General features: G+C 39.3%; 1 protein-coding gene across 1 annotated transcript in view; it reads left to right on the forward strand.

Moving 5' to 3' along the window:
- Positions 1-12,430, forward strand: part of Syt10 (synaptotagmin 10) — a 104,436-nt gene that overhangs the window by 81,688 nt on the left and 10,318 nt on the right. Inside the window, exon 5 of the mRNA XM_010629776.2 lies at positions 11,937-12,057. Coding sequence (XP_010628078.1) covers positions 11,937-12,057 — 121 coding nt within the window. The remainder of the gene's footprint in view (positions 1-11,936; positions 12,058-12,430) is intronic.

Genomic DNA, 12,430 nt, shown 5'->3' on the forward strand with positions numbered 1-12,430 from the left:
AGAGGAGAGGAGAAGGAGAGAGAGAGAGAGAGAGAGAGAGAGAGATAAAGAAGTAAAGCTTGGTCTTCTACACATACATGCACTTCCTGGTGTAGATTACATCTCATGGGAAAGCCAAATTCAGATTATCTTTGGAGTATGATACCATTCTAAAGTGATGAGCTGACTCTTCCTTGAAGAGAAAACAGCATGAGGAACAGGAAGTAAATCAAGACCGATGAATGATTTCAGGAGGAAAATGTGGAGTACAAGTCCGAGATGAAGAAGAAACTAATGGATATAGGGAAAGGGTAACGGGAGCAGCCAGAGACCTCCACAGTGGTCCTGGCCTCCTGTGATACGCTATGATGTCCGCAAGATAGGAAAGTGGGAATTAAAAGAAACACAGAGATTTGAGAGAAACTGCATCGTGGGCAGATCTAAGGTGCTCTGGGCAGCAAAGACAAAGGACTCCAGGACATCCCAAGTGTGGGAAGGGGAGGAGATGGGCAGGCTTCAGGACACCTGCTGATGAAGCGTCAAGCAGGCAGGACTGTAGAATGAGGGCACAGTATATTTCTGCTGAAGAGAACACGCGGTTAATTCAGAGGGGAAGAATTTAGCTACAGTCAGTTGACCGTGACTGCATGTGAACTCAGCCGAGCTGCGCTGCTTCTAATGCAACACAGCTAAGTTATGGAGGGGGCAAGAGGCCGTGCTACTGTAGTCTGCTAACACTGGGCAGAGGGGTCTGCTACAAATGGGCACCCAGGAGGACCCCATTCCAAAAGGGTGCAGGAGGACCTTTAATGACAGGGGATTATGTTTACTTGGCTTCTTTCAGGTGAGTGAAAGTACTGCAGCTGTTATCTCATAGGACCCCTCAAAGTGTATGAGGGGATGGTGGGCTATGAGATAGGGGCCATAGGGATCCAACGCAGCGGGAGGAAAGTTGCAGCCTAACTCAGGCCCGGCCACAGGGAGAATGGAAAGATGTAACATGGTAATGAAGCCCTCGTTGACTGCGCTGATTTAGCTATTTTACAAGTATTTGCCTTGGGTCTTCCACTTGCTCCTGAGCTTCTAAAAAGTAGAAATAGTCTTGTAAATCCCTTGTGTGTCTCACAGCATACATAAGTGAGTGCTTCGAGGTTAATCAGTATACACTTGTTGAATAAACAACCTCACACATTTTCACATAAAGTCAAATGTAGAATGTACATACATACAAATCAACCACTTACCGAAGGGGAAAAATAATTCACTGATGTGCCTGCCCTGTTGACTATAAATCAGTAAATATTTGCTCAGTTAGATTTTGTTAATATTACCTTCTTTCTGTACACACACACAAAAAATAATAAATCCAGTGTATGGCAGAGTCAAATGTTTTGCACTCGGAATTACTAAACTGTTTATAATTAATGCTTTGTTCAGAATTAGGAAGTTGTCTTTTTTAAAATTTGGCACTGAATGTCTTTATCACATGTAAAAATTAGTTTAGGGGATCATTCTGTTACACATCACAAATAAGGTAAATCGGTTGCCCGCCATACTAGCAGAGATTCCTAAAGTGGGGAAAGTTGACCCTGATGGGCGGTGCCTGCTCTGTACCACTGTGGCTGTAGTGGGTCGAAACCACAAAGTCATACTCAGAAGACTCCATAAAGGTATACAAGAATTGCATAATAGTTAACTATTAGGAAAAGGGGAAGAAGCTAGATGAATGAATGTAGAAAGGGAATTATTTACAGTTTTCCATCTTTCTCATTGTTAAACTACGTCTGTAATATTATTCAAACTTTTTATTTTGTTTTGTTTTTGGTTTTTGTGGCACAGGGGATCAAACTCAGGACCTTGTGCTTGCGAGACAGGTGCGGGGCCACTGAACTAAATCCCCGGCCCAGTTATTTAAATGTTCCGTCAACTCTTTTGAAAAATGTAGTTACTTTAAAGACAACATAATTTGAATATTTAAATGTAGTTTTCCTACTCGTGCTCAAGCAGCCATTAAAAGTACAGAAAAATGAGTAAAAGATTTCCCTTGCTGAACAGAAACAGATTTATTTTGCATGCTACTTATATACTCCTCTATTTAATGAACATGTTTCAGCACCAACCATGCTCTGGACAAGTAAGAATCCTCACAGGAAAGGCAGCTATGTGTGCACACCACAAAGACCTACTACCGCTATAAAATGTTTGAATCCATTATTTTCTAACTAAGCATCAATCGAGTATTTGCAAAAGTTGGCCTTAACATGATGTACAAAGGAACTGTGTTCTTTGTTTCAACCATTCAGAATACTGAATGTTCCTGCTAATCGTTGTTCTGAAGTAATGTATTTTATTACACATTACTAAATATTTTAAATGTTTAAATTTGTAAAAATATGTGTCCTTATTTCTATATTTATTCAACGTTATGTGATCTATCACAAGACGAGGATAATAGTATATATTTTTGCATTTCATGATCAGTGAATTCTCTCCCAAAGTTTGACTGTAAAATCATGTGTTACCCAGTAACTTTTTAAAGAGCAACAAATTCCCATCTGCTTAGTGGGAATGGTGTAGGAAGCCGGGTTATGGGGAGTGGACCTCCTCAACTAGGGGCTGTCTGTCTGCCTCTCCAAGATATAGCAGGCCATGTTATATCCTTAGAAGACTGGGTTGATGGACCCACATCTATTCCTCTCTGAACAGTCTGTGTTTGATATTTCATCTCTGCAGTAAACCTTGCCTAGGATGCCACAGAATACACATCTTCTGATGGCCATCATTAATTCATTATCGACAAAGTCAAATGCTGCAAGCAAATACCATGAACCTATCTATATGGTCTTTAGTTGTTTTGACCTGATGAATAGCTGGGCTGCAATATAGAGTTAGTTATACGAAATTTAAAGTAAGCTTAGTAGAACTTATCATAGCGTATTATGAGACTGAGCATTCTGAAAGAATGGCTCTGGTTTACCACCTGCTGGACTCGGGCAGATGTTAAAAATAATTCCAACTCATATACATTTATTAATACTCACCATAGTTTGTATATTTTTAAGTTGGATCACAGCTAGATATACTTTGAGAACAAGGCCTCACTGTCCTAACCCTCTATTCTTAACACCTTTAAACTTCAGGGACAGATTGGAAGGAAACTGCCTAGAAAGTAGCCCACAAAAATTATATTAGTTTTTATTAGCAACTTAAATAATGGCTACCTCCAATACTCATAACATCATTGTCTCACAAAATGAAGAAACCAAACCTAATGTAAATCTGAAACATAAATGTTTGTTTTAAACTCAGTTCAACATTGACACCATGCATTGGGTAAAAAGATTAAGCTATCCTACCTCTGTTACTATAGAGCAGTATTCCCCAGGCTGGTGGACCAGCTCTATGGCAGTTATAATCTTCACAGGGAGAATAATTTAGGAATTTAAACTGAAAATGTGTAGATATAATGAATTTAGGAAAATACAGTCATCTTGCTTCTTGACCACAAATACATCGGTAGCCATTGGTAGTACAACTGAGCACCTCCTGGTAGCTAAATTCTGCAGATGGGCCAGATGAGAGCCAGACAATCTTGTCCGACAAAGTTATTTCCCACTTGGACTGGGGACTGAAAATGAATCTCCCACTTAGCAGGAGCTTGGGTTCTGTTAAATAGCATCCCAGGCAATAGTAGCTCTGGGTTGTATTAACTGTGGAATGCCAGTGGGGTTTGTGATTACCCTCACTTGAACATTGCCACATTCTCTGCCCTTTTTCTACCTTAACTTTAATGAAGGACTTTGCCTGGATTTGTGCTGTATGATTCTCATAATCTCACACATAAACACGAAATACATACAATGTATTTTTAAATTTACTTAAAAAATTTTGTTATAAGAGGGAATGAAACAAAGATTATGTGCATAATACAAACCACTTTCTTTCCTTCATACAGAAGTACAGGTCTGATCTGGTGACTGTTTGCTGTCTTCAAGAGCAGAAGGCAGGAGGAAAGAATCAGTAGTAGGAGTAGAATGTGAAGATCCGACTGGGTTTTGCAGCAGAAGCTTCTTTCTTCCATTCCTTCCCCGCCCCAACTGGACATAATGCAATTTCCTTTAGAATCACTGGAAAGAGAAAAAGCTGGCAGCAGAAAGTGCTGTTTACAAATTGTGATCCTTTGCAAAGAAAGGGGGAAAGTGGGCTAGAAACTGGTAATTGTCTTCCATTGAACAGCTTCCTCCTCTTCTTCATTTGCCACCTAGTATCAGTAGACTGCTTCTGCTGGCTACTTACTGGAGATGTTCAGATATGCAAAGGAAAAAGTAACTCATACACTGTAGGATGTACTTCAGCTCACTATAGCATATATAGCAAACATAATCGCAGAGAGACCTATGGCAAAATAAAGGTCAAAAAAACTAACAGATAAACATCTTCTAACTGCATCTCCCAAACCGTACATGCATCTTTACATGACTCAGAACTGCTCTGACTTTTCCCTCACTGTATCCCCAGGGCCATCCATCATCTTTGGGCAAATCCTTGACAAGTACAGGAGGTTTCAGCCATAAAGCCACAGCACCCGCCTGTGTCTGCTCTCTTGTTCCCAGATTGCTGAGTAACATTCACTCCCTTCAAGCCATAACTGCTTTCGCTGCAAGTGAAGTCATAATCTGATGCTCAGAGGACTTATTTAGTCCTTGTCCCCTCAGTAGCTCTTCAGTGAGCATCTACCCTACACCAGTGATTGACCCCAGAAATATGAGGAGCAAGAAAAATGGTAGTTTTTTTTTTTCTAGCATCTATGATGTGTTAGGCTGCAAACTAGGCCTGTGACATATATTAACTTTGCATATCGATGCTTTTAAGTAAACCTTTCCAGGTAATTTTTGTTAGCCATAAAAATGGAACTCATGATGACTGCTGAGGAAAGTGGAGGGATACGGTTAAGTACTCCTGAAGAGGGGCCGTTAAAATGAGGCCACTGTGGACAAATATGTTATTCTCTGATCTGGCCAAACACGTGCGCTCTGTTTGACCTTCTGGTTTTTATCAGAGCCTTTTACCAAGCCTCACCTTGTAGCTGCTATAGAAGCCACTGTCCTTGCTTTTAAGTGCTTTTCCTTGTTCTTTGAGGTTCAGATTATTTGCCATTCACCGCTGTAGGCGATCCTCGTGGAAAGAATCAGTTACCTTGCATCACCATTCCTATAATCAAATCTCAAGAATTCCTCCAAAAAGCACTTAGAATGCTGGGTTAAAACAATAACAATGACAGTATACTTTAGAAGTATATATAATGTATATGTGTATAAACTTGTGTCTTTATTCTAGCTTGTCCCTAACTATTCATGTGATGTTCTGAGAGATTAAGTACCCTGTCCAAGATCACCTGAACAGATAGTTAGGGACTGACAGGGTATTTTCTGTGGCCATTGTGTAGTTATTTGGGGTTGTGGAAGCATAACGCAAGATTTATAAAATTAAAGTAGAAAAGAATTGCGGGACCGGGGCCACACATGCCATACTGAGGAGTTAGAAGGTATGATCTGTTTGTCCAGCACATATCAGGGAATCCTTTTGAGATTTTTTAGGAATGCAAGGACAGTATCAATGACATTATACTTCCATTCATCTTTATCCTTTCCTCATGAATCCCTAACCATTAGATCAACCCTAATACTCTGTCTTGAGGATCAGAAGCTGTCTGACCCAGCACACTTTCTAGAATTATAAGTGATAGCTGTTTTTCTATGACAGCACATTCCTGTTGTTGAACATGAGATATTAGCATCAATGGCTCCTTTATGGTCTTCCATGAGGCTCCACTATACCCCGGCCAGGGCCTGTCTACACATTCTTAAACATGTCAGTCCTGTACGTTCCACTTAGTCCTCATGTTTTACTACTGTTGACAGGTGCAAAGTTTCAGAGCTGGGAAACTAATGATCTCTTTGAACACCATCATCTTAAATATGGATACTAAGGTCAAGTAAGGCCAAGGAGACTGTGCAAGGTCAAAGTGCATGATTTACTCAGCTGAATGAGAGGTGTGGGCCAGAGAGAATTAAACAGTTGCTGGCAGACTGAGTCTAGTAGACGCACTCAGAATCTGCACTTCACCGAAGCCTCATTCTGTGTGTGGGTGGACGAAGGGCTCATAGCCTCATGAAGTTCCTTTGATCTGGTAGCACATCTTGCTGTTAGCAGGGTGAAAAACATTATGTGTTTTTTCACCCTTAAGAAAACATGAAAGGCAAGCATCACTTAGTGTATTAGGCAGATGCGATGGCTTCTGTCACCATAGCGACTAATTATTTGTTTAACATCCTCTTTAGTAAGTCTTTAGTATTCTTTCCAGTGTATGCCTGACTTCAGTCCTTGTTCCTTCAACTCCTCCCACACCTGTTTCACTAAATTGGCCTTTCTCTTTTTTCTTTTGTCACCCCAGTCTAGCTCATTCAGGAGAAAGATGTTCTTCACATATTTTCCTTAGCAGCGTTAATGTTTCTGAATGTCTGTCTACCAGGCACTTTACTTGTTGGCTACCTACATTGTAAGGTTGAGGTCATTATTCCCGTTTTACTTGAGATTAAACTCAACCTCAGGGGGCCAAATCTTCTTTGCCATGATTTAGAAACTAGTACTGGAAGTTGTAGAATTTTAGTTGCAGCATTTCTAATGTGCATTCCTTCCATGGTGCTGTCACCAGTGTCTTTGGCTCCCTGTTGCTCATAGAGGACTTTCTCCAGGCTAAACCTCCTCCAACATGACACCAAACTGCACATTTTCCAACACCTATTGCTCGTTCTTATTTCTGAGCACTTATCACAGTGTTCACATATGACATTATTCCTCTTATTCTCTGTGAAATCCCATCTGTCTAATTCTCTAGACTCCATGTAATGATTATCTCCCTCCAGGAAAGCTTATTTTTAGTTATTATCCTCTAGTTTCCAAACCTTTCATCTCCACCACTTATCCTCAATCACTACAGCTTGATTTTACTATCAGTGCATTTAGTCCTGAAGCAGGATCCACAATGTACGTGTTTATATATCAACTTATATTTCCAATGACTTTTATTTCTATTTTGTAAAGAGTGGCTTGACTGTACCCCATCATTAGAAAATGATCTTCTTGGAGCCAGCATAATCATCTGTACAGCCCTGAGCCCAGCCTCTTTGTAAGCCCCTTTCCCAAATCTAGGCTCAGAAGGCAAATTGTAAATTTTCACCATTTGCAAATAAATCCATGTGTATGAGAATGGAGTAATTATCTTCTTACCTGAAAGAAATTTGATGGAACACTATATCCCAGACTTCATGGCAGGCTTTCAAATAGTTATTTGCCCAAAGATACAAGACTTTTTCAAAGGGTTATATGCAAAACTCATGACTGTAGAATATTGCAAAAACTAAGGTTGCACAACAATTAAATTTTCAGGTATTCCAAGCTTTTCTCATTTTAAGCAGAAATTACCTCTTAGGTAAAAAATAATATGGAAACATAGTATACATTTCTTTACCTTTTTCACCCCCAAGATTGAACTCATGCTCTTTATATTGAGCTATATCCCCACCTTTTCTAAATCTTTCTTAATTATTTGTGTGTTGATTGGTTTGTTGGTTTTTGAGACAGATCCTTGCTAAGTTGCTAACTTTCCCAAGTCAGGCTCAATCTTTAGATCCTCCTGTCTCAGTCTCCCAGAGTGCTGGGATTACTGGCATTCATCATCATGTCCAGCTATTTCTCTGCCTTCCTAGCCAGACATGCAGGATATATTTTCTTAATGTCTCAGGCCAACGTGTTTAGTATTAATTTCTATTGATTTTGTAGCAAACTGTTAAAAGTTGCAATTACTAAGCCTTAATAAAGATTACTTCCTCTTAAGAGGATAATTCTAAATTGTTACTAATTTTAGAATGCTTGCTTCTTTTTATCTCTGTTGTTTTAGTACTGTTATTTGTTGCTGCTATTAATTTCCCCATATCCCCATGGTGTATGTGTTTTGATTTACATCTTCATCTAACATGTAAACACTCTTTTGTAATTTTGTCTAAAATAATAGTAAATGGCTGTTGAGTAAGAAATTATGTAATCTCCTTACATAAAAGAGCTTTAATATATAATTTTCTTATCTTTATGCTGTATGTCTAGATCCCTTCAACTTATTTCTAGGTTCTTTGCAGGATGCCAGAAAATTTGGATTGTTAGGGCTGTGTTTCCTTCCATATTGTGGTAGTGAGAGGCAGACCGTGAAGAGGCAGCAGTTACCTGCTCACTGGCCTTGGGCCACCCAGCCTGGCCACCCCCCAGGAGGCATGGACAGTCCAGGAACACTCAAGTACACTCTGCAGCTCAGAGCAGCTGCAAGTCCAACCGGGAATTCTGCCCTGCATCTGTTATAGGACCTTTTTAAGGTCGTGCAGCCTCTTAACCTTCATTAGTCATCTCTCAATTTTCTTACATCACTTTGAGGTTTTAAAGTTGAAGAATACTGATCGTTGCCTTAGAGAGTGCTCTGCCCTTTTCAGTATTGTAAGCAGGTTGCTCCCCTCATGTTCATGCTTCCTGAAAGAAAAATTTAATCTAATGAAACATTAAAGTTTTGCACAGTTATTATGCATGCATGCCATATATTAGTTTTAAAATACCCGGTCTGTTCCACTTTCCTTAAAACTCCAGCCACATGGAATGTGAATATTTAATTAGAATTCTCACTACTACTTTAGGCCTAAGGCCAACCAGCTTGTAACACAGAGCTGCTGGCAGATGCCCTTTAACTGTACTTTTTACTTCCCACTCATTCGGGAGAGGGCTGTGGTCAGTTCATCCATTTTACTCCTGTGTGTTTATCAGAATCTGTCAATGGCAAATTCTCAACATTACAGTGCACTTAAATCCATAGAAAGGATCTCTGAGAGATGTTACCAAACATGGTGAGCATTTGTTTTTTCAGCTATAAGTCTATACTATATTCAGACAAGTAAGTAGAATCATTACTTTCCAAAACTGTTTCATACGCAGATGTAAAATGTCAGAAGTGGGAACGTGTCTTATTTGTTAATTCCTTTCGAAGAGTTTATGCACTATTTTCTGTTTTCACATGCTGGCACTGCCTGCTGGATTCTAAGCATTTCGTGCCTGATATCAGCACTCCTGTTTCTTTGCTGGCTTTTCCATCACCAGACTCATGGTGCTTTTTGGTAGAACTTGGTGTCATATTCTACATCCAGAGATCCCTTAAGTTGATAAGCCGGCAACAGAATATATCTGTGTTTATTGCTAATAACTGAAAGTAAAAATACCCAATAAGAGAAAATGACAACCACTGATAGAAAAAAGTACTTTGGGAAAGAAACAGAAACATTAGATAAAAATGGGATTTAGACTTATTTTCTTAGCTCTCTGTAGCCAATTCTCTTTCTTCTCAACTGAAATTTTTCAGGGCAGATGCATGCTATGTTCATCTTTCTATCCGTAGCAGCTCTCACTCCATCTGGCAGCTAAAGCACAGTCATTTTCAGGTGGTGAAAAGAGCAAACCTCCTCCTTAGTTGATCTTCCTGCTTTTCCTCAGCCATTTTCTATGAGATCTTGCTTACTATCTTTAGTGTGCAGTAATCCAGCGGCCCAAAGAAGACTCATTTGGAAATATGAGCCTTTGTTCTCCGATACTTCTTTTATTAATTTTCCTAAACAATAGATACTTCCATTTATTAACTTTTTCCAATTATAGTACCTATTTAGCACCTGATATGTGCTAGCAATAGATCCATGAACCTGTGACATCTTGGGATCCCATACACTGGACTCTGGGTTCAATGCCTTGAGCTTTTTTATCACATTTAATTCTTACTTTGTGAAGCATGTACTATACTCAGATTGAAAATGACGTCTCAGATATTCAAAGCTTAATTAAATTTCCTAGCATCTCACAGCCAGAAAGGACAAAGCTAGGAATCAAATCACAGTTTAACCACTGCTGAAGTTTACACCCTTGATTACTAGACTCTGCTATTTCTAGACTATAAATAAAGGAGTAGAAATTATGTCAATCAGAACCTGAGCCGTAATAGCAAGGCTGATTCACAGTACAGCATAGAAAAGTTGCAAGACCGTAGTGCTGAATGCATAATCAGCAACATATTTTCCCCCCAAACAAATCTACCTCAGATTGACTAGGAATATTTGATTAAATTCTATAAGTAACTCTTTGAGAGCCATGTTAAATTGTCTACTGTCCACGTTCATTTTAATTTTCCTATACCATAAAGATGTCTTTGCAATACAGACAGTATATAAATCTGTATCAGGGTACTGTGGATGGTTCTGCTTTATAACTGAGACAAAATGGGTCAATTTTTATCCAGATTAAAAAATTTACTCGTTTCTTCAAAAAACAGGTACTAAGAACCAGCTATGCACCATGCCTTTCAGTAGGTCACAGAAAATAAGATATGCAGGAACTCTGTCTGTCTTGGATGTTATGTGTGAAAGTCAGGAAATGTAAAAGCAAAAAAAAACCCTAAAAATCTTAAAGATGATTTTGCAAGTGATAAATGTTAAGAAAAACTAAAAGTGTAAATAAGATCCAAATGATATAATTGACAATGTGAAATAGAAGGAAAAGGGATAAAGGTGTAGGGGAAGTGAGAAGGGTAGGGGAAAGGAAATAAGGGGAAAGAAAAAATATGAGAAGAGGAAAAAATGGAAACAAAGTGTTTGTAAATGGGGAAGGGAGGAGGGGAAAAAATGAGAACCAAGATCTGTCACGTAAAAGTACAAGATCCCAATGATGAATGTAACTGTACTGTATAACTAAAAAGTACCAATAAACTCAATGAGAAAAAAAAATGTGAAGGATCTAGGATCTAACTGTATAACTAAAAAGTACCAATAAACTCAATGAGAAAAAAAAATGTGAAGGATCTGGGAGCGGGTCGGTGTGGGTAGGAAGGCTGCTGCCTTAGACTAAACAACAGGGAAAGGCCTTACCGAACAGAGACCTGCATGGTGAGAAGTCATCTAGACAAATAAGGGAAAAAAAGTTTTCAAGAGATGTGAATGCCCAGGCGCAGTAACAGACTTCACTCATTTTGTGTAACAGAAGAAATGCTTCTGTGTCTGCATCAGGGCTGGTGCATTGTGCAGAAAGGTGGGGTCCAGATGACAGGGTCTGATCGGACTTTGTGTTTTCTGAACAAAGACACACATAAGAATGGAAGGCAAGGCTCTGAATAATCACACAAAGACAACAGTGAGAATCAGGAACTTCCCAGGCAGCACACCAGGACTGACAGTGACTCCACTTATGTGCCAGGCTAAGGCATTTGAAGTTTATTCTAGTACAGTTTAAGCAAAAGAGTGATATAATCTGATTTACATTTCATACACGCCCACTTGGAATGCTATGTGAAGATGAAATTCCGGGATGGGATCGCAGAGGCTAATAAAGTAATCTTGACAAGAGGTGATCATAGCTTGAATGGTAGAAATAGAGACGAAAAGAAAGTCACCGATGAGTAATATATTCTGTAGATAGTATTAACAAGATCCACCCATGAGTCAGACTCAGGGATGAGGGGAAAAGAGGAAAGGGACTGCTCGTCTATTGGCTTGAGCCTGCGGGCAAATTTTGATGCCATTTGCTGATGAAAAAGTAATGAATTGGCTTGTGCAGATGATGGGGAATGGGAGTAATCAGCAATCTGGCTGTGTGTTAAGTTTTTGGTACAAACACAAGTGTAGGTGTCAGATAAGCAGCTGGCATATACTTTCTTCGTATTCCCTTTGGAACAGTTTCCTTGTAGTATCTGTGTCTTCAATAGAGCTAATTAAAATGACATTGCAATATTCCATCAAAGTAACGTTTTACTCATTCTCTTCCATTTCATTTTGTTTTTGCCACTTGGTGCTTGAAATTGCTAATATTACTAATTACCTTTCTAGGAAAGTATAGACCTGGGCGAAATCATGTTTTCCCTGTGCTATTTGCCAACTGCCGGGCGAATGACGTTGACAGTCATCAAGTGCAGGAATCTGAAGGCAATGGACATCACTGGCTCATCAGGTATGCACCCAGTTGGCCGCGATGCACCGGGCACGTTCCCAGTGAAAGTATTTCCTGTATCTGCGATTATAGCTGGCAGAATTATTTGTCTTCAGTGGGGTGTGATAAAAGGAAAGGGAACTACAAATTAAAATGTGCCAGGTCACCTGTTTCATATACGTTGTCCTCACAAAATTGTAAGTTGTTATCAAATAGGGTGACTTTGAACTTAAACTCTTTTCTTTAATTTTTATTTTTATTAATATAAAAGAAGTACAGGGCCAGAGATTTAACTCAGGGGTGCTGCCACCTGCCTTGCAAGTGCAAGGTTCCAAGTTCGATCCCTGGTACCAAAAAAAAAAAAAAAAAAAAAAAAAAAAAAAAAAAAAAAAAA

This window comes from Fukomys damarensis, unplaced genomic scaffold (genome assembly GCF_012274545.1).
Source record: "Fukomys damarensis isolate Sample0158 unplaced genomic scaffold, DMR_v1.0_HiC HiC_scaffold_15, whole genome shotgun sequence".
NCBI lineage: Eukaryota > Metazoa > Chordata > Mammalia > Rodentia > Bathyergidae > Fukomys > Fukomys damarensis.